Source organism: Antechinus flavipes, chromosome 4 (genome assembly GCF_016432865.1).
Source record: "Antechinus flavipes isolate AdamAnt ecotype Samford, QLD, Australia chromosome 4, AdamAnt_v2, whole genome shotgun sequence".
Lineage (NCBI taxonomy): Eukaryota > Metazoa > Chordata > Mammalia > Dasyuromorphia > Dasyuridae > Antechinus > Antechinus flavipes.
The window spans coordinates 382,143,820-382,171,624 of NC_067401.1; the positions used below are offsets into that span (position 1 = coordinate 382,143,820).

The following is a 27,805-nucleotide window of genomic DNA, read 5'->3' on the forward strand; positions in this document are numbered from 1 at the left end:
AAAAAGGCCATTCTTTGCCTCATTTCTTGCCTGACTTTAACCACTGATTGGTAATACTGACTCAGTCATATTGAGATTTGTTAGAAACCTTCACTTAAAAAGGTTTCCAGGAGTCATTTCCAGTTATTCTGATCCATATGGGGCCACGGGACCCAGGTGGCTCTGGAAGAGAAAGTAAGGTTGACCTTACACATCCCCTCTCTCTCCTCTTTACTTAAATCCAATTCACTCGTATGCCATGGCATCACTTTCCTGATACCATGGTCCTCTTGGAGAGCAAAATACAAACAACAAGATAGAATATAAACCCCTTTACTTATTTTCAATTATTTTCATTTTTGTCTTTCTTATTGCCTGGTATATAATAGGTGCTTAATAAATATTTTTTAACTGAAAAACTTAGTTCATTTTAAACTTTATTAACTTTAAAAGTATAAATGCTACAAATGTGCAAAAAACATTTGAAAGTTTAATTTAAAATTTAAAATATTAATATGCTTCTTAGTGAAATTTGGTATAATTAATTTCTTATGCTATATATAACTCTATTCCACTTTTTAACTTTATAATCCTTTCAGCAGTGACTAAAAGGATTGAATATGTACTCTTAGCTTTAGAATTATCCAAAGAATCAAGTTTTTATGCATACACAAAAGTTTTGATGTAACTCCATAAGAAAAAGTCCAGTGGAGATAGACCAGGTGATAGTAGCAACCAAGCAAGAGGACCTTCCCCTATTGATCCATGAGGCCAAGAAAGTGTTATCCTGAAACAGTCACAAACTCGGTGAATAATGACAGGATGCCTCCTGTTATCAAAATTTAAAATTTTAATTTAGCATTCAAAAGTCACATAATGAAATAAGTAAATGAAATTTAAATCATAAAACATTCAAATGCTTTTCCTTCTAGGTTTGTAGTATTTATACTTCTGAAGTTATTAAAGCTCAAAATTACCCTAGGACTTTTAGGATATACTGTACTTGAGCTTTGAACTACTTGACTCACAGGATTACTTCATAGAAAGCACTTTGTAAAACCTTGGAGTGATGTATCAGCCAACCAAACCAGGTAGAAAGCAAAGACAAAAATGAAACATTCTCTGTCCTCAAGTTGCTTATATTTTAATGGGAAAGACGACATCCATCTCCCCTTCCCTTCTTTCCTCCCTCTTTTTCTCTTTCTTCTCTCTCTTTCCTTCTCTCCCCCTCTCTCTTCTCTCTCATTTCTCTCCTCTCTCACTCTGTCTCTGTCTTTCTCTTTCTCTGTCCTTCCTTCCCTCCTTCATTTCCTCCTTTCTTCTCTCTCCCCTTCCCTCCTTTCCTTCCCTGCTTCTCTTCTCTCTCCCCAAATATGTATGTATATAGATGAATGTGTATATATGTGTTCAAACACACAGAGAGACAAAATAATTGCAAAGTAACCTTGTAGGAAAGGGAAAATAAAAATTTATTATGGTATCATAATAATATCATTATATCGGCTGCCTGACTTGGGCAAATGGATAGTTTAGAATCACCTATTAGACAATCAATCAACACTTATTAAGGGCTTACGATGGGCCAGGCACTGTGTTAAGCACTAAAGATATAAAGAGGCAAAAGACAGTCCCTGCCTTCTAGAGGCGGGGAAACACATGCAAAGAAATATGTACAAATTGAGCTATATACAGGATAAATAAGAAATATATAAATAAAAGAGGGAAAGCACCGGAATTAAAAGGGGTTGGGGAAGCCTCTTTAGAAGATGGGATTTTAATTGGTACTTAAAGGAAGCCTGAGAGTTCAGTAGTGGTACCTGAGAAGGGAGACAATTCCAGAGAAAATGGGAGACACCCAGAGAGACAGCCCAGCCAGTGTCGGACTTTAAAAGACCTTCTAGCACAATCCCCACTTTGGGCAGCTAGGTGGCACCATAGTGCACAGAGCACTGGGCTTGGAATCAGGAAGACTCATCTTCCTGAGTTCAAATCCAGCCTCAGACACTTACTAACTGGGTGACTCTAAACAAATCACTTAACGCTGTTTGTTTCAGTTCCTCATCTATAAAATGATCTGGAGAAGGAAATGGAAAAACACTCCAGTATCTGCCAAGAAACTCAAAATGTCACGAAGAGTTGGACGTGGTTGAAATGACTAAACAACAAAAAGATTGCAAGTAGATGGAACACTGGATGGACTTGAGTCAGAAAGACCTGAATTCAAATCTGCCTTGTACAGGGTCTTAGTATAACAAGTTTTAGTTTCTCTGAGACTAAGTTTCCCCATCTATAAAAACAAGGTTAATATTAGCTCTTCCCACCTCACAACTTACTTAACTTTGTAACTACTTACTTACAAAATAAGTAAGTTACTTACTTACTTGTATTTTGTATACTTTGTGAACTATAAAGATGATTTGTTATTTTCATTTTTTTTTTAATTATACTTTCACTAGGCAAACTCTTGGGGTGGGGAGAGGATGAGTTTCCAGTGCTGTGATTTTATCAATATAGAGAGCTCTACTCTTCAAGAATACACAAGTACTTTGTAAACCCAAAGAATTATATTATTTTCATTATTTTAAAAAATTCACTGGGCAAACTCTTGGGGTGGAAAGAAGATAAGTTTCCAGAGCTGTGATTTTATCAGTATAGAAGGCTCTCCTCTTTAGGAATGCATGAGTACTTTGTAAACCCAAAAGAAGTATATATACCTGGCTTATTATTTTCTTTTTTTTTTTTAAGTATAATTTCACCAGGCAAACTTGTGGGGTGGAGAGAGGGTGAATTTCCAGAGCTGTGATTTTATCAATATAGAAAGCTCTCCTTTTCAAGAAAGCATAAGTACTTTGTAAACCCTAAAGAACTATAAAAAGATAGCTTATTATTTTCATTATTTTTAAAATTTCACTAGGCAGACTCTTGGGGTGGAGAGAGGATGAGTTTGTTTCCTGAGCTGTGATTTTATCAGTACAAAAAGCTCTTCTCTTCAGGAATGCAGATCAGCAATTCATCCTAACTTATTTTCTTAAGAGAATGGCCTGGGACACTGAAAGATTCCTTGATTTACCCATAATTATACGGTTAAAATGGAGGCAGTGAATTACAAAGGAAAGAATGATGACTAGAACTGGAAGACTTGAATTCAGATTCCACCTCGGATCCATCTCCTGCTTCCCCACATTTGTACTGGTTGATCTCCGTCCATGGAATGTACTAGCTGTTCACTCCAACCTTCTAGCTCTGCTGCCTTCACTTTCTATGTAAACTATATACATCTTCTATGGACATAGTTATTTATATGTTGCCTCCCTAATTAAAATGGGAGCTCCTTGAGGTCAAAGTCTGTTTTTGCCTTTCTTTGTGCTTAGTATAGTGTCTAAAAGACAATAAGCACTTAATAAGTGGCTGTTGACTGATTGCTTGATGTGGGAGACTTTATGATGAGAGGAAATACAAAGAAGTCTTCCCTTCCCTTAAAGGAACAAGAGCTTCCATATATCAAAGATTCCCCTACTCTCCATTCCTATCCCCTGAATAATCTTGAATGCCCCTTTCTGGATATCCTCCATCTCTGCAGGTCCTTTGGGGGTTAAAGTAGCCAAAACTTCACAGTGTTCCAGATGCCCATAAGGCAGAAGGACATTTTGTTTTGTTTCCAACACCTTCACCATGATGCTGATGCTTTGTTGGCCAGGGCAGCCTTTTGGGCAAGGGTCCTCAGGAAACAGTCTATGGAGACTCCTAAGACTCTTTCCCAAGTCATAATTGATATTCAAGACGCAACACTCCACAAGCATTGGGTTCTTTTCTCCCACTTTGTCAGTCCTCCCTGTGGCCCAGGATCCAGATCTGGGAGAAATTTGATCTGGGTGGGATGGTACAGCCTGTGACTGTGGGACAGAGTTCTCTCTGGGATTTGGCCTGCATGGAGACCAAACCAATATCTTTGACTCATTCGCTCTAATTGGACAATCCCACAATTAATAAACAAATGTGAAAAGAAACAAAAAAAAATATTTCTTCATCCATAAAACTAAGGAGCTGGATTAGATGACTTTCAAAGTACTGTTCAACTCTATGTCAAATTCTATGACTATTTCAGTGGAGGCAGGTGGGGAGAAAAAGGAGTCCAAACCTATTCTATGGCCTTAGTACTTAGAAACCTGTAGTTTTTAAATTATTAGGTTTCAGGACCCCTTATACTTGTTTAAAAATTATAATGGTACTTTTTCTTTTTAAAAAATATATTTTTTTTATTTCATTAAGTATTTCCTAATTACATGTAAAATTTTTATTCTTTTTTAAAATTTTGAGTTCCAAATTCTCCCTCTCTTTTGTTCCTCCTTTACCTATTGAGAAGTCAAGCAATATAATATCAATTATATATGTGAAGTCATGCAAAATATTTTTCCATGTTAGTCATGTTACAAAAGAAAACACACCCATCCAAAAAAAAAAAAAAAAAAACAAGAAAAATAAAAGACAGTTTCAAAAGTATGTTTCAATCTGTTCTCAGAGTTCATCAGTTCTCTCTCTGGAGATAGACAGCATTTTCAATCATGGAGGACTCCTTATACTCTTAAAAATTATCGAGGACCCCAAAGATCTTTTGCTCATGTGTATTATATATTTTGATATATCAGAAATTAAAACTGATAACATTTTAAATTATTTGTTAATTCATTAAAAAAAAAAAAAAAACAGTAATAAGCCGGGCACAGGTTAACATGTTATTATTCAGCCATTTTCAGTCATGCCTGACTCTTCATGGCTCCATTTTGGAGTTTACTTGACAGAGACACTGAAGTGGTTTGCTAGTTTCTTTTGCAGATCATTTTACAGATGTGGAAATTGAAATAAAAAGGGTTAAATAACTTTTCTAGCATCACACAGCTAGTATCTGAGGCCAGATTTGAACTCAGGAAAATGAATCTTTCTGATTTCAAGACCAGTGTTCTAGTTACTACACTACCTCACTGTCCTTCACATTAACATAAATAATAACTTTTCATGAAAACTAGCTATATTTTCCAAAACAAAAATACTAGTGAGAAAAATGGCACTGCTTTAACATATTTTTATAAATCTCTTTAATGTCTTGCTTAACATAAGACAGCTGCATTCTCCTATCTGCTTCTGCATTCAATCTGTCTCAATACATTATTCTGGTTGAAGTCTACAAAGGAAATCTGGCTTCACATAGATACAAAGCTGGAAAAAAAGAGACATTTTTATATACTATTATTAATAAGATAATAGTTTTAATCTCATGGAACCTTTGAAAGAATCTCAGAGGTCCGTGGTCCACACTTCTCTAACTTCTGTTAGAGAAGCTTACCTGGATCACTGAAAGATTAGATGACTTGCTGACATAAACAGTCTGTGTCTCAGTAATGGCCTTTTTAACTCTAATCTTGGATTCCTGTCTGTTATACATGTTGTCTCTTAAATCTTATGATACGTAGTAATAGCAATAATAATAATAATAGCTTACAGTTATATAGTTAGAAAAAGGCTTACTCCCACAGTCTAATTTGGTCCCCATGACAAATCTGTGAAATTATCAGAACTGTTCTTATTAACCCTATTTTGCAGATGAGGAAACTTGGCTCAGTGAAACTGCTTATTATTTAAGTGGCTGTGAAACTCAAATCCAAGCCTATACATTATAAAGCAGAATAGAAATGAGAATATTATCTACTGTTCTGGATCATCTTTCCTCTAACACAGTCAAATAAAATTATTTCTTCATCTGGCAAAACAGTCAATAATACCAATTCTTTTATTGTAGGGATTAAGTTAGATTATGGAAGTCAATCTTTTTAAACCATATAAATGTAAATTTTGTTGGGGTTTTTTTTAGTTGTTGTTAGCATATATCATAGCATTTAAAAGGCAACATGGAGACAGGTCCAATTATAGATAAGCAAGAATGGATTGTTAGTTTTTTTCCTTCCAATTTTTAAATATTTTTATTTAAAGTTTTGAATTCCAGATTTTATCCCTCCCTTGCTCTCCTCCCACCTCCCTGAGACAGTAAGCAATCAGATATAGATTATACTTGTGCAATTATGTAAAACATATTAGTAATTTTGTATAAGAGAACTCAAGTAAAAGAAAAAATTAAAGAAATAAAGTGAAAAATAGCATGCTTCAGTCTGTACTCAATAAATACTTCAGCATTAGTCCTGTTGCATTGTCTTAAAATATTGTAATGCAAAGAATAGATAAGTCATTCATAATTCTTCATCAAACAATATTGCTGTTAGCGTGTACAATGTTCTCTTGTATCTGTTTACTTCACTATCCATCAGTTCATGTAAATCTTTCCAGGTTTTTCTGAAATCATACTGCTTGTCATTTCTTACAGCATAATAATATTCCATTACCATCATATACCATAATTTGTTTAGCTATTCCCCATTTGATGGATATTCCTTTCCAATTATTAGCTAGCACAAAAAAGCTACTATAAATATTTTTGTACAAATAGATCTTTTCCCCCTCTTGTATTAATTTTTCCTGGTTATTTACATATATTAACATTTTATACACATTTCTTAATGAATCACGTTGGGAGGGAAAAATCAGAAAAGGGAAAAACCACAAGAGAGAAAAAAAAAAAAAGAAGTGAGCATAACATGTGTTGATTTACATTCAATCTCCACAGTTCTCTTTCTGGATGCAGATGGCATTTTCTATCCAAACTTTATTAGTATTGCCTTGGATCAATGAACCACTGAGAAGAACCAAGTCTTTCATAGTTGATCACTGCACAATCTTGTAGTTACTATGTATATTGTGTTCCTAGTTCTGCTTGTTTTGCTCAGCATCAATTCATGTAAATCTTTTCAGGTCTTTCTAAAATCAGCTTGTTCATCATTTTTTCACAGAACAATAGTAATCCATTACCTTCATATACCACAATTTATTCAACCATTCCCCAATTGATGGGCAGCTACTCATTTACCAATTCTTTGCTACGACAAAAAGAGCTGCTACAAACATTTTTGTAGGAAACATCCTTTTCCCTCCTTTATGATATCATTTGGATACAGACCAGTAATGGCACTGCTGGGTCAAAGGGTATTCACAATTTTATAGCCCTTTGGTAATAGTTCCAAATTGCTCTCTAGAATGGTTGAATTAATTCACAACTCCACCAATTTGTGTCACAGTTTTCCCACATCCCTTCTAATATTCAACATTATCTTTATTTATTTTTTTTGGCTATATTAGCCACTCTGATAGGTGTGAAGTACCCCAGAGTCCCTTTAATTTGCATTTCTCTGATCAATAGTGATTTAGAGCATTTTTATAGCTCTAGATAATTTTGATTTCTTTGTCTGAAAACTTCTTGTTCATATCCTTTGACTTATATTTTATAAATTTGACTTAATTCTCTACATATTTGAGAAATGAGGTCTTTATCAAAGATACTTGTAAAAATTCACTCCCCATTTTCTGCTTTCCTTATAATTTTGGCTTCCTTGGTTTTGTTTGTGCAAAAACTTTTAAATTTTATATACTTAAAGTATCTATTGTACATTTTTAATGCTCTTTATATCTTCTTTGATCCTAAATTCTCTCTTATTCATAAATAAATCTGACAGATAAACTATTCCATGCTTTCTTAATTTGCTTATGGCGTCATCCTTCATGTAAAAATCATACACCCCTTTTGACCTTTTCTTGGCATATGATATGAAATGTTGATCTATACTTAAGTTTCTGCCATATTGTGATCCAGTTTTCCCAGTAGTTTTTGTCAATGAGTTTTTGTTCCAAAAGCTTGGATCTTTGGGTTTATTGTATATTAGATTACTGTGGTCTGTTACTATAATGTAATTTGTACCCAATCTGTGCCACTGATTCACTATTCTGCTTGCTAGCCAGTACCAGATTGTTTTGATGAGTACCACTTTGTAATACAGTTTGAGATCTGATGGGGTAGACCACCTTCTTTCACATTTTTTTCATCAATTCCTTTAATATTCTTGAGCTTTAGTTCTTCCAAATGAATTTTGTTATTTTTTCTATCTCTATAAAATAATTTTTGATAGTTTTATATGGCATTAAGTAGATTATTTAGGTACAATTGTCATTTTTATTATATTAGCTTGGTCTATCCATGAACAATTAATATTTTTCCACTTATTTAGATTTAACTATATTTGTGTGAAAAGTATTTTATATTTATTTGTTCATTGAATTCCTGGATTTGTCTTGGCAGGTAGGCTCATAGAAAGTCTGTCATTATTTTAAGTAGAATTTCTCTTTCTATCTATTGCTGTTGGACTTTGTTAGTAATATATAGAAATGCCAATGATTCATGGCATTATTTATTATCCTTCTATTTATTTATATCTATTATTTATATCCTTCAATTTTGCTAAAGATAGTTAATAATTTCAAGTAATTTTTTTAGTCTATTCTCTAGAATTTTTCTAAGTACAACATCATATTATCAGCAAAGTATGATAGTTTTGCATCCTCATTGTATTCTAATTCCTTTAATTCTTTTTCTTCTCATTACTATAGTTAATATTTCTAGTACAATATTAAATAATAGAGCAGTTAATAGATAATCTTGCTTCATGCCTGACTGTATTGGGAAGGCTTCAGGCTTATCTGCATTATAAATAACACTTGCTGATAGTTTTAGATAAATATTACTTATCATTTTGAAGTAAGTTCTATTTATTCCTATGCCTTTTGGTGTTTTTAATAGGAAAGGAATGAGTGCTATATTTTGTAAAAGGTTTTTCAGCATCTATTGAGATAAATCACATAATTTCTGTTGGTTTTGTCATTGATATGGTCAATTATGCTAATAGCTTTTAAAATATTGGATCAGACCTACATTCCTGCTATAAAGCCCATCTGGTCATGGTGTATGATCCTTATGATATGTTACTGTAATCTCTTTGCTATTATTTTATTTAAAATTTTTATATCAATAGTCACTAGGGAAATTGGTCTATAATTTTCTTTCTCGGTTTTAGTTCTTCCTGGTTTCAGTATCAGCACCATATTTAGTCATAAACAATATTTAGTAGGACTCTTTCTTTGCCTATTTTCCCAAATAGTTTATATCTGTTGAGATTAAATATTTAATAAAATTCATTTATGAATCCATCTGGTCCTGGGAATTTTTTTCTTAGGAAGTTCATTGATGGATTTTCTAAAATTGGGCTAAGCATTTTATTTCTTCTTTTGATAACCTGATTAATTTAATTTTGTAGATATATATCTATTTCATTCAGATTGGTGAATTTATTGGCCTATAGTTAGACAAAATAATTGTCTTAATTTTCTCTTTAATGGTGGTGAATTTTACCCCTTTCATTTTTGATACTAGTAAATTTTCCTTTTTTTAATCAAATGAACAAATGGTTCATCAGTTTTATTTGTCTTTCATAAAACCAACTTCTAGTTTTATTTATAACTATTTTCTTACTTTTAGTTTTATCAATCTCTCCTTTGAACTTAAGAATTTGTAATTTGGCATTTAATTGAGGATTTTTAATTTGTTCTTTTTCTAGTGTTTTAATTGCATGCCCAATTCATTGTTCTGCTTTTTCTCTAAAGAGGGTAAGCATTTAGAGATATAAAAATTTCCCTAAGTACTACTTTGACTGCATCCCATAAATTATAGTATGTTATAGCATGTATGTATGGTATGAAATTATCAATTGTTTCTGGGATTTTTTCTTTGATTTATTTGTTTTTAGGATAAAATTATTTAATTTCAAATTAATTTTTAATTTCTCTTTCTGTTGTCCATTATTTAATGGAATTTTTATTGCATTTTGGTCTGAAAAGGATATATTTACTCTTTCTTCTTTTCTGCATTTGGTTATAAGATTTTTTTGTCCTAATACATGGTCAATTTTTGTGTATATGCTTTACATTTCTGAGAAAAAGGTGTATTCTTTTCTATTTCCATCCAATTTTCTCTAGAGATCTATCCTATCTAACCATTCCAGAATTTTATTCACCTCATTACCTTATTGTTTATTTTTTGGTTAGATTTATCTAGCTTTGAGAGGAGAAAGTTGAGTTCAGTTTTATCATCTATTTAAGGATAGTTTTATTATCTATTTCCTCCTATAATTCATTCTACTTGTCCTTCAAAAATTTAGATGATATACCATTTGGTGCATATATATTTCGTATTGATATGACTTCATTGTCTATGGTGCCTTTCAGCAAGATATAGTTTCCTTCTTTATCTCTTTTAATTAGATCTATTTTTGCTTTTGCTTTGTCTGAGAGCATAATTGTTGCCCCTGCTTTCTTTACTTGGACTGAAGTGTAATAGATTCTTCTCCAGCCTCTTAACCTTTCCTTGTGTGTATCTCTCTGCTGCAAATGTGTTTCTTGTAAATAATATGTTATAAGATTCTGGTTTTTAATTCATTCTGCTATCCACTTCCATTTTATGGGTTTGTTTATCCCATTCAGTTCGATAGTTATGATAACTGTGTATTTCCCCTGATTCTATTTTTTCACTTTTTCTCTTAACTCCTCTTCCTCTCCTTACAAGTATTTTACAATATATCCTCCTTTCTGTCATCCCCCTCCCTTTTCTGTTATCCCTGTCCTTTTTTTACTTTCTTATAGGGTAACATAAATTTGTATAATAACCAAGTTTGTGTGTCCTTTAAGACAATTTTTAAGAGAGTAAGTTTAAATCTTTTCTTGCCACCTCTGTCCTTCCCTTGCCTCAATTTCCCCCTCCATTATAATAGCTCTTTCATACCTATTTTTATGTGGGATAATTTACCCCATCCAATCGCCTCTCTCTTTCCAGTGTAATTTTTTCACCCCTTTAATTTCCCTTTTTAGGATACCATACCATCAAAGTCATCTTATATCCACACCCTCTGTGTGTGTATGTGTGTATGTGTGTGTGTGTGTATATATATATATATATATATATATTTCTAATTGCCCTTATAGTAATAAAGTTATTAAAAGTTACAAATATTATATTGCCATATAAGAATATAAGTTTAACCCTACTAAATTTCTTATGTTTTTCCTTCTTTTTTTAAACTTTTTTCATGTTTCTCTTGAGTTGTATTTGGATATCATTTTTTAAAAAATTAACTTTGGTACTTTAGTTAGGAATGCTTGAAAGTTCTCTATTTTGTTAAATATCTATTTTTTCCTCTGAAAGATTATATTTAATTTTTCTGGGTAGATGATTCTTGGTTGTAATCCTAATTCTTTTGCCATACTTTTGCCATATTCTAAGCCCTCTGGTTCATTAATTTTGTTTTATTATATCTTGATGTCTCATAGAATCATTAGTTTTCGCCTGTTCAATTTTAATTTTTAAGAATTTATTTTTTTCATTGAACTTTTGTACTTCCTTTTCCATTTAGCCAATTTTATTTTATAGGGAGTTATTTACCTCAGTAAATTTTTGTATATCTTTCCCATGCTATTGACTCTTTTTTCATGATTCTCCTGCATTATGTGTATTTCTTTCCCCAAATTCTCTTCTACTTCTCTAATTTGCTTTTTAAAATCCATTGTAGCTTTGTCTAGGATTTCTTTGGGAGCCCAAAACCAAATTACATTTTTTTTTGAAGCTTTAACTATTTTGATACTATTGTCCTCTTTGAAGTTTATGCTTTGATCCTCCCTATCCCCACAGTTACTTTTCATAGTCAAACTCTTTTTTTATTTTTTGTTCATTTTTTTCTTTCATTTCATGTTCATTTTTGGTAATTTGGTGTTTTCATGTGAGAATTGGGCTATGGTCCTGCACTGTCCCAAGCTTTTTATGAAGGGGCTTTGGATCTTACTACTAGCAAAAATTACTGGGCTTCAGGGCTTAGCTATTTGCTTTCTGTAGAGGGCAGGTTTCCCTTCTGGCTTGTATTGGGATATGAGGCCTCCCTATTGTCCTTTTCTTGGTGTGGGTTTAGTTGCTGGCCTGTTGCAGAGATAGGGACTTTCTCCTGAGTTATAATAGAATCTTTCTGGTATCTGGCCCTTTAGAAAGGATCTTTCTGCTGGGTTGCTATGGAAACAAGGCATTTCTGCTAGCAGTTCCTAAAGGAGTATTCTTGCTGTTGATCTGCCTGAGTGATAGGACCTTGCTGCTAGGTTGCTATAGAAACAGGGTCTCTCTGCTGGCAGACCCCAGGAATGGGATCTCATTGCTGGCCGTAAGGGGCTGCTGGATTGCCCCCCTGTTGAAAGTCCCCTGCTGTGAGACTAGAAACTGCTGCTGCTCTTGAACTTTATTCCCCTCCCACCTGAGTGAGATAGACCTTTCCTGCCTTGGCTCCTAGATCAATTCTGATTTCTAGTTGTTTTTTGTTTTTGTTTTTGTTTTTGTTTTTTCTGGGGGGAATTTAAGGAAGGCTTCAGAGGATTCCTTCCTCACTCCACCACCTTGGCACCAGAAGTTGATTATTGAATTTTCATTTCAAGTGAGAGATGAAATCATAACTTTGGATTCCACTCATACCTTGTGATTCACTATAAACAAGTGAATGAATAACAAAGCATTTACTATGTTCAAAGCACCTTGTTAAGTACTGGAGGATAAAAATAGAAAAGACAATCCTTGTTTTCAAGGAGTTCATATCCTGTTAAGGAGAGACAACACATAAAGGAGTTCACATTCTAATAAGGAGAGGCAACACATAAAAGATCCAATATGTATAACCCTCATGGTCCTTGAATCATAATGGCAAAGAATATAGTTATGCATCTTTAATGTGATTTTCATGAATAAAACTGCATTTCTGATGTTGCATTATTTGACAGTGTCAAGGGCTTTGGTAATGAAAAACTTTCTTTTTAAATGTTATTAGAGTACTGCCGTTTGTTTCTTTTAGTGTTCCCAGAACTTAGAACAGTATAGAGTCTATCTTAGGTGCTTAATGAAAGTTTCTTTATTGATTAAATCTTCAGAATCTGGAATAAGAGACTATAGTATCTAGAGAAGTATCTCTAGATACTCCTCTAGATGCAGCCAGGCTGCATCTTCAAAGGGTGGAAGGAAGATCTGTGGTCTGGGGCATGGATCCATCCAGATCTAAAGGGAGGTGAGGTCCATTTGACTTACCTGCCACATATTACCCTCTGTCTCTTCCTTTAGGATACCTGGCTACCGCAATTAGACTGTTTTTCTTCTCCTACTGGGCGAGCTACATTTGGTGACTCTACTTAGACCCTCTCCATATTCCGATTATTATGGGATAATAGTAGCTAAAAGAGAACTCCAGTGGTCATTGTATTTATCCCTTTGTACCAGGAATATGTTAAAACCTTCCAGACAGCTGAATTATCTAATAATAGACAGAACCCTGAGGAGCAAGCTCTCCACTGTCACATCACTATCCTGAATGATCGATAACTTCAATGACTGGGCTGGAAGCAGAATCAGTAGCCTGGAGATTATGGGATGGTTATTGGATTGACTTGCTCATCGTGGAATGTGGTCAGATTTTGGTGTTGCTGGTAACTAGGTTAGGTTTATAGACCAGTTGCCACAGAGGTTTGTCCCTTCAAGAATAGTGATGTGACAGTGGAGAGCTCTTCTACTCAGGGTTCTGTGTATGATCTTCAAAAAATTAGATAATTTGGCTGCTTGGAAGGTTTTTAATATACTCTAGTGCAAAGGAATAGATACAGCAAGCTCTGGAGTTCTTTTAACTACTATTATTCTATAAAAATTATCATAATTGACATTTATGTGATACTGCTTTAAAATTTCCAGTTCATTTTGTTTATAAAATGTGTTTTGCTCATCTTTAAATGCTATATAAATTTTAATTACTAAGTCTTATTATCTCATTCAGTCCTGACAATAACCTTGTAAGGGAGGTCCTAGAGGTATATTATCCCCATTTTACAGATGGGGTCAACTAACACTCACAAAATGAAGTGATTTCCTTTAAGAACACACAGTAAGTTTCAGAAGTGAGGGTAAATTCATTATTCCATGCTGATAATACACACACACACACACACACACACACACACACACACACACACACGAAGATAAAATGCCCTTTAGCTAAAAGGTCTCTAGATCTTCTGGCTACATGTTCCACCCTTGAGCAATAGCAATGGGGAAAAGTTATAAATCATTGAAACCCTTAAGTTCAAATACTATTGAGTTGCCTGGGAATGAAAGAAGGGAGGGCCCTGGGGAGATGGTATGTGAGTGGGTTTGGGTTGAAAACAAATAATAAGTCTTGAAATAACCTTTACATTTTGCAAAGAACAGCAATAATGCAGGCAAAGAAGGAAGGGGAGGTATTCCACATTGAACATACAAACACCACCACCATCACCATCCCAAATCTCCAATCATTGATATCTTGTTTCAGACCCTTAACCCATTCGTGGTTTGCCCCAGTCCCAGCTGTTAGGCTTTTTTCAGCATTTGGTCCTACATGAATGCTACAGAGTCACCTTACTGAGCCCAGAGTTTGTTGGACTAAAAGACCAAGAGGTAGTAATACTCTGGAGACCCATTTGGGTCAGGGGCTTTCTTTTCTTTGAAAGGAAAATGAATCAATTTGATTCTGGGTCAAGAGCAGATTGGTTCAGTCTACCTCAAATTGATAAAACACTAATTGGAAAGCAGTGGATCTGGGTAAGGATGACTACAGTGGATACTAGGATTAGGATGTGGCTTATTTTTCTCTTCCCACAGATTTCCTGCTTCTTCTATGGATGCAAGGAAGAAGATAGACCTGAAGCTCATCATTATTGGAGCTCTCGGGTAAGAGGAAGCCTGCCCTAAGTACAGTCCCGGAATGATTGGAATTGTATCTGACTAGGAGCCTTGTCCCAAGGATAATGAGATGTCTTCTACATGGTTCTATCTTCTGGGAGTTCCTGAGCTTGGGGGTTCCACTAGGGAGGGAGTCTCACCAAACTAAATGTCTTTCCCATGGCCATTCTGCTAATATGTGTAATAGAAAGCAGTCTTATCCAAGGGGTTAAGGCTAGGAGTTAAGAGACCTGGCCTCTAGTCCTGGTTCTTCCAAGGTGACTGCTTATTTAACTGCTCTGTGTCTTCTTTTTTTTCATCTTTTTTCATAAGGCTCACTTACCTTAGAGGAAGGTTTTAAATATTGACAATAGATGTGAAATGCTTCTAAAACATTAAAAGTGCTATGATAATATAAAGTTATTAGTACTGATAACTTGTGAGCAAGTCAGGCACACTAAATTATAATCTTAAGGACAAAGACCCTATTGTTTTTATATCGTAATCCTAAATACTTAGCTTAGTCTATCAATATTATTATATTTATATATCAATAATCGATCATTTCTTCCAGTGTGGAAACTCCATTCCTTCATTAAATAAGCATTTATTAAATGCCTACTATATGCAAAGCACTGACAACATAAAGACAAAATTAAATCATTGCTGACCACAAGGAGCTTATGGTCTACTGGAAGGGTAGACAAATAAGTCAAAATGCACACCAAGATACAAAGTAATTTCCAGGAGAGGACCCTTGCAACTACAAAGATTAGAAAAAATTTCCTTGAATTGAGCTTTGAAGGAAGCTGTGGATTCTATGAGGCAGAGGTGAAGAAAGAGTGTTTCCTGGGCATGAGGGAGAGCCTGGACAAAAGCAAATAGATGGTGATGAAATGTATATAAGGAAAAGAAAGCAGGTCAATTAATCTGGAACATAGAATATGTGATGGATAGCACCTAGCTACAAACCTGTTGAGGTAGACTGGTGCCATATTGCAAAGAGGTTTTGGGGTTTTTTTTCTTCTAGAGAGGGTGTTTATTTCCAGGAGAAACATACAGATCAGTAAGAAATCCATTTCAGTTTTAAAACCTTTGGGAAAAGTTTCCCTTTGAGTCAAATTCAATAAGTATTTATCGCAAAGGGGTTTTTAAATCATACAGATATGTTTAATTTTTTTCCCTAACGGTAGCAAGAAATAGCAGAGCTTTCTCAGGAGGGGAATGACACAATCTTACCTGTGCTTAGGAATATTAATTGTCAACTGAGTGAAGGCTGAGCTAGAGAAGAATGAAATGAAAGCCAAGGAGACCAATTAGGAGGCTATTCAAACAGTTCAAGTGATGAGTTTGAATTAGGGTGTTGGCCCTTTTTATGGAAACAGATGGATATCCCCAAGGAGAGTAGGCTGAGGCTAAATGATTTACTAATGGTCACATATCTAATAAGTGTGAGAGTCAAGATTTGAACTCGGGTCTTTCAAGCTGAAAGTACAAAATAATATTCACTATCCCACATTCTCTTTGAGTCTACCCCACTCTTTGACACTATCCCAGTCAGTTACTGACTACTGTTAATTTTGTAAATAATAATCATGATTGGTATTGTTAATAATGATGATTCTGATAATACTATCACTTTAACTTTTTCAAAGCATGAGCTTTTGAAATCAAAAATCCTCAGTTCAGATCCCAATTCATCTGTCAAGTCCCAAACTTGGATGGGCCAGCTATCCCCCTCTCTGTCAGTTTCCTTGTCTGAATTAGGTGATTTCTTATATCCCTTCCAGTCCTAAATCCTGTGGCCTATGACCACATCTATTAAATTGATTCTTATACTAACTGTTTAGTATGTGGGGCAGGTATTATTATCCCCACTTGACAGATGAGAAAATTCAGAGTTGAAGTAACTTGCATAACATTATGGTACTTTAATGAGTGATGAAGCTAAGGCAGCTCCCTCATTCTTCCACACACCCAAACTTTTAACTGGATCTGAAACATTTCTCCTTACCAAATACCTGGAAGAATTTTTCTCCACCCACCATCCTGACTGGACCCTGCCTCTTCTGGGAGCTGTTCTCAAGAGATTTCCAATACTGAGAAAGAACATATCCAAGTCATAATGAGTCATCCCTCAGATGATGTGCAGGACCAAGAACTCTGGGGACTGGCCTCCATGGAATAAAATAGAACACTGAAAACTTAAAAAAAATTTTGAGGTGTGTGTGTGTATGTGTGTGTGTGTTTATATATATTTACATATCTCTACAGAGTGGGAAAGACCTCCCTCCTGCATCAGTATGTCCATAAGACTTTCTGCGAGGATTATCAGACCACCTTGGGGGCCAGCATCCTCTCCAAAGTCATCATGGTAGACAATATAACCTTAAAGTTACAGGTGAGCAGAGTTGCCCTTTCCCACTGAGTTTGGATAGATATAAATCTTCCCAGTCTGTCAGGCTAACTCAGATCCAACTCTGTCATCATATATGGGTCTAGAGGGGAAAAAGCATTGATTACAAATCAATAAGTTTGGGTTCTAGGACTGGCTTGATTATTAATTCTGCCATTAGTTCTGGTGGTCCTTGAGGGTAGAGACTATTTGTTTATATCTTTGTATCCCCAGAACCTAACTTTAAACACAGCTCAAGGCTGTGTTCCTCACACAGGGGTTGAACTAGCTGCCTGCTGAGGTCCTTTTTGTTGTTATTCAAATTCTCCATGGCCCCATTTGGGTTTGTGGGTTTTTTTTTTTTTTTGGCAAAGATATTAGAGTGATTTGCCATTTCCTTCTCAATCTCATTTTACAGATAAAGAAACTGAGGCAAAACACTTGCCCAGTGTCCCACAAGTAGGAAGTGTCTGAAGCTGAATTTGAACTTAGGAAGAGTCTTCATGACTCCAGGTCACCTAGCTGCCCTAAGTCCCTTGCAGCCCTAGATTTATCATCCCATGATCCCTTGTTCCTAGATACTATATGATCATCTCTGGAATTTGAAGTTAACTGCAAGTGCTAGGCAGATTATTTGACCTCAGTGAATCTCAATTTCTTCATCTGTCAAGTGGGATTATAATCCCTGCCCTATCTATCTCATAAGCATTCTGTGAATAGAAAATGACCTAATTAATATGAAAGTGTTTTCAAAAGTTAAATGTACAAAGTAAAGATATTATAAAATTCAAAATGTTGGTCTTTTGACCAACTAGTCAATCAATCAATCAATATTTATTTATTTAGCATCCACTATGTGCCAGGCACAATGCTAAGCACTAGGGTACAAAGTGAGGCAAAAGACAGACCTATCCTGTCCTACAATGACATGACCATTGAGAAAAAGGGAAGTTTTTTTTTTCTTCAAGTTGTGGCTTTCTCCTTCAGATATGGGACACAGGAGGTCAGGAGCGGTTCCGTTCCATAATATCCACTTTCTACAAGGGCTCAGATGGCTGCATCCTGGCCTTTGATGTCACTAACCGAGACTCCTTTCATGCCCTGGACATATGGAGGGGGGACATTCTCCAGAAAGTAGTGCCTATGGAGCAGGTTTTCCCCATGGTGGTACTGGGGAACAAGATCGACCTGGATGACCGTGAGGTAAGAGATAAGCTGGGTGGTGTGGGAAAGGAGCAAATGCTGTGCCTCCTACCCCAAACCTTTTCTTTATATACTTTACCAAGTATTGGGGTGAGGGCCTAGGGGAGCCAACCTACTCCATCATGAGAGAATGAGCAAAAACCTTTGATCAGTTAATTTAATAGTTTAATTTATTTGTTGAACCCAGATACTTTATTGAACACTGAAGAAATGCATTGTTGAGGCAAGATAAAATCTCTACTTTAAAGAAACTTACAGCTGAATTGGGGGACAAAATAATATAGAATTACATTAAGCTGTGGTACAAAAGAATATATAAATGCATTAAGCAAAATGTTTTTTGAGATCTGAGAAGAGAGTGTTATTACCAAATTGGAAATAGGGAAGTCTCCATGTAGGAAGTGATATTTAAATTGAGTTTGAAGAATGGGCAGTATCTCAATAGAAAACAGGGTGTACCAATGTGGAAAAGCACAGGATGTGTAAGAGGGACAGTGAGTAGTTCAAGCAATCCACACGAGAAGGAACTGTAGAGGATGACCCCCACCCAAACCCCCAGAGCTGGTGACCCAACCCATAGGGACAGGAAAAGTACCAGGAGAGAAAAATGAGCTGCCTGAGTCACAGTGCAAGAGGAAGTTACCTGCTCCTAGACAGAGACAGAAAGAGAGAGACAGAAATGGAGAGACAGAGAGCTAAGTTAATAAGAAGCAAAGAAAGATAAAGATAAAAATAGCGAGCTTTATAGGAATCAGGGAGACAGACAGACAGACAGAGATTGACAGAAGACAGAGGCAAAGAGAGAAGAGACAGAAGTTGATAGGATACACACAGAGAGACAGAGACACACACAGAGACAGAGACAGAAAGACAGATTGACCAGAGACATAGAGACAGATAGAGGCAGAGATAGAAAGAGATAGGGAAGTTACCAGAGACAGAGAGAAAATTGAAATGAAGATAAGCCCTTCTTGTGGGAATAGGGGTAGGGGAGGAAGGGAATCCAGAAAGTGGGGAAGCTATATATTTCAGCTCCCTGTGGGTCTTAAAGTATGGGGCAGAGACCTGACTATCTGTCCACCAGTCCCCACCCACTGGGCTTGTGTCAGCAAGTTGTCCATCTTGGGCTCAGATGGACAATGGAGACATTGTGAGGGAGGACAGAGAACCCAAGAGGAGGGGATTTGGACCCTGCAGTCCCTCCAGAGCCCTGGGATCAGGAAATAAAGGGAATTGTAATGGCACCTTTGATCACTGACCCATTTGCCACAAACCCGTGGAAAATCAAGCAGCAAATATCATTATGGAGGGGAAGCAGCTCAGTCCTCCCAATTTTCACAGGGCACAACTAAAAATGTGGCCAGAGCCCAGCTCGGTCCCTTCCAGGTTATTTTCAGCAAGCACGAATCTGAAGGAGAGAGCCATTGTAAGGGACAGAAAGGCTGCCTCACAACAGGCCAAGCAACTTTCTAGGTTATTCAAGTGCCAGCTACTTCCTCTTTCCATAGGAAAGGGATCAGAAGTTCCAGACAAAGTGGGGAGGGTTGGGTTGTTGGGATTCTGGCCAGGAGTAAGGAGAGCTCAGATTTTGTCAGTGTTTAGGCTTAGAAACAGCTTTCTCCATAACAGTCCCGTGAGGTGGCCAGTGCAAATATCCTCTTCCCCATGGAGCTAAGGCTCAGAAAGGCCACAGGCTTTGCCTTTGGTCACACAGCAATCGCCAGAACTACATTTAACTCCCATTGTTCTCCTGATTCCACAGCTAGATCTCTTTCTGCCATCCCAGAGATATCTTCCCTCATCCCTTTCACTGACAGGACACTCAAGTTTTTATCATTTCTACTATGGGAAAATAGCTTTTCACACACACATATATCCATCCAAGGAGTGTGAGGTGAGGGGAGAGGTTTAAAAGAACAGAGATTCTCCAAAACTCACACACTCTCTCTCTTTCTCTCTCTCTCTCTCTCTTTTTCTTTCTCTTTCTCTCTCTCTCTCTCTCTCTCTCTCTCTCTTTCTTTCTCTCTCTCTCTCTGTCTCTCTTTCTTTCTCTGTCTCTCTCTTTCTCCCTCTCTGTCTCTCTTTCTTTCTGTCTCTCTCTGTCTCTGTCTCTCTTGCTCTGTCTTTCTCTCTGTCTCTCTGTCTCTCTGTCTCTCTCTCTCTCTCTCTCTCTCTCTCACACACACACACACACACACACACACACACACACTATCCCTACTACCACTCCCACCATCAAGATAGAATTTCACCAAGGCAGTCAGATATGTGTCTTCTGGGAACCCACATAATTTACTCAATTTCTGCTGGGTTATAGTAGAATTGCAAAGTAGCAGATTCAAAACTCCTATTCCAAGGAGGTCTTTAATAAACAGAAAAGTTCATTATACAATATAATAGTGATAGTTTGCTTGGCATGAAAGAACTGGAAACAAAATAGAGGCCCATTAATTGGAGAATGGCTGGACAAATTCTGGGGTGAGAATGTAATAGAATATTTATTGTGTTGCAAGATATGACAAACATGATGAATATAGAGAAACGTGGAAAGACTTATCTGAACAGGCAAAAACACAATATACAAAATGAATTCAATGGTGTAAATAAAAAGAACTACAACCAAAAGACAACAAAAAATGAGGTTGCAAAATTAAAGATACCAAACTTGGCTGTAAAGAAAATCTAGAAAATTTGTCCATTCCTATTCTTCTGCAGGCATGGGGATATAAGATTGTAGAACACTGCAGATATTGTGTAGATTGATTTTGCTGAATTTTTTCCTCCTCTTTTTATTTAAAAAAATTTTTTTTTATTGTCATGAGAGATGGCTCTCTGGGTGTGGGGGAGGAGATGGAAACAGGAGGAAGCTTAGGTGATGTAAAAACAAAAAATACCATTAAAATCCATTTTTTTAAAAAATTATTTTAAAAAAGATAAAACTGTTGTTGGAGCAATGACTAGATGCCCAGTAGCATGGCTTCCTGGAGCTTGTATTCACAAGGCTCTGTAGAGATTATTCAATTCTGGTCTTTACCTCTCTTCACCTTCCTAGAGAAGAAGTTAGAAATTAAGTTTTCTAACTTCAGTGAAGTTAGAAAAGCTGAAGTCAGTGAAAAGAGCATAAGATTTGGAATTGGGAGGTTTTTGTTCAATTTTTTAAAAAGTTTTATTGATGTAAATAATAATAAAATTATTTGATTTTACATTGCAAACACTTCCAAATCACTCCCACTCTTCCATAATAAATGAGAGCTCTTATACAAAGAAAAACAACTAAGCAAAACTACCTCTCATCTGAAAATGCATTCAGCATTCAGTATCTCCCACCTCTGTTTTTAAAGTTTTTTTAATTAACAGAAAATCTGCCTTTTCTCCCTTCCCAACCCCATTAAAAAAAAAAAAAAAGAAAAGTTAAAAAAAATTGTTTGCAACAAATTGACATAGTGAAGCAAAAGTTTCCTCCTTGATATGTGTATGTATGTGTGTATTTCCCATCCCATACCCTAAATCCTCTATCCCTCCATTAGGAGGGTAGGTAGCATATTTCATTATCTTGTGAATCAAGGATGATTTTTTTATTGATCAAAATTATTTTATAACTTTCAAAGTTGTTTGTCTTAACAGTATTATTGTATCCCTCCCCCCCCCTCGCCCCAGTTCTGCTCATTTCATTGTTCATCAGCTTATAAAAATCCTCAAGGTATTTTCTTTTTATAATTTTGATATTATATTATTAATTGTTCTTCTGGTTGTGATTGCTTTACTCTTTATCAGTTCACAGAAGTCTTTTCATGTCCCTTTTTCATTTATTTATTCATTTCTTATAATGCAATAGTATTCCATCACATTCATATACCGCAATTTATTCAGTCAGTGCTCATTTGATGGGCATCCTATTAGTTACCAGGATTACTAAAAAGAGCTGTTATCAATATTTTTGTACATACAGAATATTTCCTTTTTCTTTCATCTTTTTTTGGGTATAAATTTAGCCACACACTGTTTAGTGTATGCTTCCAAACTGCTTTCCAGAATGGTTTACATTTACAGCTCTACCAATAGTGCAATAATATGTGTTTTTCCCACATCTCCTTTACCATTTATCATTTTCCTTTTTCACCATCTTTGCTAATCTGATAAGATGAAACCTCAGAACTGATTTAATTTGCATTTCTCAGAGAGTGATTTGGAACAGTTTTTTCATATGGCTATATAGAGAACCTGGATTTTTTTTCCCTTGAGAACTATTTGTTCATACCCTTAGATCATATATGGATTAGGGAAATACCCTTATTTTTATAAATTTATATTTTACAATATATCATAAATATCTTTTAAATTATTCTTATAAATTTTAATCAATTCCTTAAATGTCTGAAAATGAGACCTTCATCAAAGAAACTTGTCATAACATTTTCCTCCTAGTTAATTGTTTCTCTTTTAATCTTAAATCTGTAGCTTCATTTATGCAAAAACTTTTAAATTTTATGTAACTAAAATGATCTTTTTTCATCTTCTGTGATTTTCTCTATCCCTTATTTGGTCGTGAATTTTTCTTCTTTCCATAGATATGTTAGATACTTTTTCTATTTCTCTAATTTGTTTATGATATGAACTTTACTCATATCACATACCCATTTGTACGTATTTTTGTATAAAGTGTGAAGTGTTAGTCTGAATGTAATTTCTTCTGTTATATAACTTTCCCAGAAATTTTTATCTAATAATTTTATCACAGTATCTGGAGGTTTTCTGTTTATTGAATACTAGGGTACCACAAACATTTATTTATGTGTGTTGTGTACTTAACCTGTCTTACTAATTAATCTATTTTTTTTTAAGTAATAGCAAATAAAATTAAAATCAAATTTTAAGAAGTACTCCTTTGAAATCTGGTACTGCAAGGCTCTCTTCATTCCCACTTTTCTTTTCATCATTTTCCTTAAAATTCTTGGTCTTTTTCTATCTCCAAATGAAGTTGTTATTTTTTTCTAGTTTTATAAAGGAATCATTTGATAGATTGAGTATTATGACATCAAATGAATAAAATATTTCAAGTAATATTGTCTTTTTATTATATTGATTCATCCTACCCCTTTTCAATTTGTTTGGGTATAAACAGTTTAAATCTCAACTCTGATAGTTTTTTGGGCAAACTTATTTAACCTTTCAAAGCCCCACTTTCCTTTCCAATCAAATGAGGATAATAATTCCTACATTTCCTGATGTAAGGAAAACTCTTGCTAAATTCTTGGTAAGCCTCAAAGTTCTACAGACATGTGAGCTATGAGGATCACTGTTCAGGAGAATAGGACCTCTAGGAAGAATCTGTGCAAGGAGAAACCTCAGTATCTTGGAGAACAGTGTCCATCCCTTTTCTATTATGCAGGTGTCCCAGGAAAAAGCCCTAGACTGGTGCAAAGAGAAGGACATACCCTACTTAGAGGTCAGTGCTAAGAATGATGTCAATGTGGAGCAAGCATTTGAACTGCTGGCCAGACAAGCACTGGCCCAGGTAAGTAAGTGGCTGGGGTGGTCAGACCCAACATGGGTCAGCTTCCTGTGGGTCTCTTGGGAAAGTCGGCTGGAACAATGGAAGGGGCACTGAGTTTAGATATCCTTTCAGACACTTCTTATTGCCTGGGTCAGCTTGGTCAAAAACAGTCTCCAGGGTCTCAGTTTCTTGAGGTGGTACAGTAGAGAGAACAGCATTGGACCTGGAGTTAGGAAGACCTCAGTTTAATGTGGCTCAATACATTAACTGTGTGATCCTGAGAAAGTCACTTAAAATTCCATCTGCCTCAATTTCTTCATCTATAAAATGAACATAAAATTAATGCTGATTTCCCAAGGATTTGAGACAATATTTATAAATGCAAATTCTTCATACCTTGTGATTTATAACCCTCCTCTTCTTTTGGTATCTAATGACACTGATTTCCTTATTGTTACCTGAAGAACCATTCCATATCCAAGCTCTGATCATTTTCACTGGTTATCTCCCGTACTTGAAATATTCATCTTTCTCATATTTCTTCTGACTTCCTCTAAGTCCCAACTAAAATCCCACCAGGCCAGTAATATGGTGCAGGACTGGTCCTAAAATCAGGAATGCTCTTCCTGAATTCAAGACCAATCTCAGGCACTCACTAGCTGGGCAAGTCACTTCACTGTATTTGCCTCAGTTTCCTCATCTGTAAAATGAGCTGGAGAAGAAAATGACAAGCAACTCCAATATCTTTGTCAAGAAAATTCCAGATGAGGTCACTACTGAACAACAATTCCTAGGAACTTACTCGTATGAAAATGTTCTTAATCAATGAGGATCTATTAAGAGCTATATATGCCAGGTACTATGCTAAGAAAGCCCTGGATATTCCCAATACCCTACTTATTTTTCTCTAAAGTTATCTTGAAGAGATTCAATACTGCCTATTTTTTCACCCAAAAAAAAAAAAAGGGAAGGAAGAGAGGGGGAGGGAACGAGAGAAGGGGAGAGAGAGAGAGAGACAGACAGAGAGACAGACAGAGACAGAGAAAAAGACAGAGACACAGAGAAAGAGACAGAGACACAGAAAGAGACAGAAACAGAAAGACAGAAAAAGACAGAGAGAGAGAAAGAAAGAAAGAAAGAAAGAAAGAAAGAAAGAAAGAAAGAAAGAAAGAAAGAAAGAAAGAAAGAAAGAAAGAAAGAAAAAAGAGAGAGAAAGAAAGAAAGAAAGAAAGAAAGAAAGAAAGAAAGAAAGAAAGAAAGAAAGAAAGAAAGAATGAATTATGTGGAGGGATTACACTGTGACTTTTTAGGAATTCTCAAACCCAAACTTTGGCTGAAGTTTATACTACTCTCCCCAGCTTGTTGCCAGCCTATTAGGAAGTCCCAAAATTATTGGTGAGTTTCCAGTGTCTTACCTATATCCCTAATCAAATCATTAACAAACTAGCTATCTCTCCTTTCTCTGCTCAAAATGAGGAGCTGTACCATACAACTCTAGGTAGCTAAGTGATATAGTGGCTAGAGCTAAGCAAATAATAATAATAACAATTACTAAAGTTTATATAATACTTACTATGATTCATGTGCTAAATGCTTTATAATTATTATTTCATTTGATCCTTACAACAATTCTACAATGTAGTATCAATTCATTTTACAGATGAGGAAACTGAGGCAAACAAGTTAAATGAACCTGCTCTTTTTTATATGTAATGAGAAAAGCATCAGTGGATGCAATAGTTTTCTGAACTATAAGTACAGGTGAGAATATTGGGTGGGGCAGTAGATCAGATGCGATGCTGCATATATTAAAATGTTTGTGTTAATAATGATTAGATTCAAAAAACTTTTTAAAACTACTTTAAAAGAGAACATTTCATCTAACATCTAGTTCCTGCTGAAAAAATCCATTTATTTACAGATTATCTGAAATGAAGATTTGGAAAATAGGGAGGATTTGAAGGAAGGGGAAAAGAAAAGATAGAATTATGAGAGTTTTCTTTGTCTCACCCCAATCCAGGGAGACTGGAGCTCTTTGTTCCTTTAATTGGTAGCGTCTAACAAAAATGTAAGACCCACCACTCTGCCTACATTTATACTATCTCCCAGATCACCATAGTTAGGATGGTAAATCTAGATTAGTTGAGTCCACTCAAGCACGCCGAGTTTCTAGTTCAGCCTCTTAGAGAACCACGACAAGTTGCTCTGGGGCTCAGTTTCTCATTATTACAATGAGAGGAAAAATCCCAGCCTCTCTTGGACATTAGAAATAAGAGGATCTATACCTCTATGGATATGATTTCTGTTTTCTCCTTTCCTCCTGCAGCATCAAGGAATTTTTGATAACTACTTGACTGATTCTATCAAGCTTTCACCAGCAGGCAAGCCAAAGACAAAATGCTGCTAATGATGGAGCGTCCCCTCTCAAAAGACTGAGGCTACCCCAGGAGGAGGGGTACTGATTGTTCGGGCTGGGACTGGGGAAAAGACTGGAATTCCTTTGCCCCCATACTCCCTGACCTCTGTCCCAAGCTGCAGTCCTGGGTGACAAAAGAATTTCGATGAGCCAAAAGGACAGCAGTTGCACTACCACTGGCTGAGAGCAAGAGAACAGAGGATGCTAGTGGACCCATAATAAACATTTCCTCCTCCTGGAAGACAGCAGAGGGATGGAAGATTTCTGGAATCATGAAGCTTTCAAACTGGAAGGAGTCTTCAGTGCTACAGATCTAGAGCTCAAACAGGATTCAGCAGCCTTATAATCAAGCCCCCTCATTTGTAAAATGAGGAAACTGAAGATTTATTTAAAGTGGTTAAGTAACTTAGCTAATATCACACAGGTAGTAAACATCAAAGGCAGGATTTGAATCCAGGCCCTCTGACTTTTCAGTATTCCACACCGTTTCAAATCCTCCATTTTACAGAAAAGGAAAGTGAGAAAAGGAAGGAAAGTGCTTGCCTATGATCACATATGGCTAAAACTAGAAACTAAGTCTATAATATTTCCAGTCTAGTGCTTTTCTCCATCCCAGATCTTTCCTTTTGTCAAATCTTTGTTAAGAACTTGGTGGTAGTATGCAGTAGTGGGGTTAGAACATTGGAAATAGAATCAGGAAGATATGGGTTTAAATCCTGCATGACTCTGGCAAATCATTCTCCTAGCCTCGGTTTCCTTAAAATGGGCGAGATGGACTCAATGACCTCTAAAAATCTTTTCCATCTCTAAACCTATGATCCTATGTTTTTACACACACACACACACACACACACACACACACACACACACACACACACACACTTTGTAATTATCTCCTAGCCTTCCCATTCCCCATGTCATAAGTCACCTGGCCCTGGATATAGACAACCCAATTCAATGGACATTTCTTTGTTGGATAGAGACAGACAGACAGAGAGATAGAGAAATGGAGAGGCAAGAAAAGAGGGAGGAAAGAAGAGAAGGAGGAAGGGAGAGAAGGAAGGAGAAAGAGACAGAGAGGGAGACAGGGAGGGAGAGAGGAGGGGAGAAAGGAGGAGGGAGAGACAGGATAGACAGAGAGAGAGGAAGAGGGAGGGAGGGAGGGAGTAAATAGGAAGGGAAGGGAGAAACAGAGATGGACAGACAGACTGCATCACCCTTAGTCTTTTCTAAGCCACACCTCAATGCCAAGTAAAGCTTTTGGGATTGAGCCAACTACCTTCTGAGAAATACAGTCTTATTATGGAAAGCACCAAAGAGCCATGGACTAGAATATTGGGAAACACCAGTTATAGTCCCAGCTGTGTCAATTATCAAGCCAGCCACTACGAACCTCACTTTTCTTGTCTACATAATGAGAGTGATTCTATTTGTCTTCAAAAGGTTATGGTTAGGTTCAAACGAGACAACATACTTTGAAAACTCTACTCCCTACAAATGAGCATTATTATTTGTTGTCTGCCTTGATAAAGTTCTTTTTTTTTTTTTAATAATAACTATATT

General features: G+C 36.0%; 1 protein-coding gene across 1 annotated transcript in view; it reads left to right on the forward strand.

Annotated features, from left to right (window-relative positions):
* Positions 1 to 27,099, forward strand: part of RAB7B (RAB7B, member RAS oncogene family) — a 30,692-nt gene extending 3,593 nt beyond the window's left edge. Inside the window, exons 2-6 of the mRNA XM_051998513.1 lie at positions 14,675 to 14,743; positions 17,009 to 17,135; positions 18,117 to 18,332; positions 23,722 to 23,847; positions 26,153 to 27,099. Of these exons, the coding sequence (XP_051854473.1) occupies positions 14,691 to 14,743; positions 17,009 to 17,135; positions 18,117 to 18,332; positions 23,722 to 23,847; positions 26,153 to 26,233 (603 nt within the window). The 5' untranslated portion in view covers positions 14,675 to 14,690 and the 3' untranslated portion in view covers positions 26,234 to 27,099. The remainder of the gene's footprint in view (positions 1 to 14,674; positions 14,744 to 17,008; positions 17,136 to 18,116; positions 18,333 to 23,721; positions 23,848 to 26,152) is intronic.
* Positions 27,100 to 27,805: the final 706 nt, after the last annotated feature.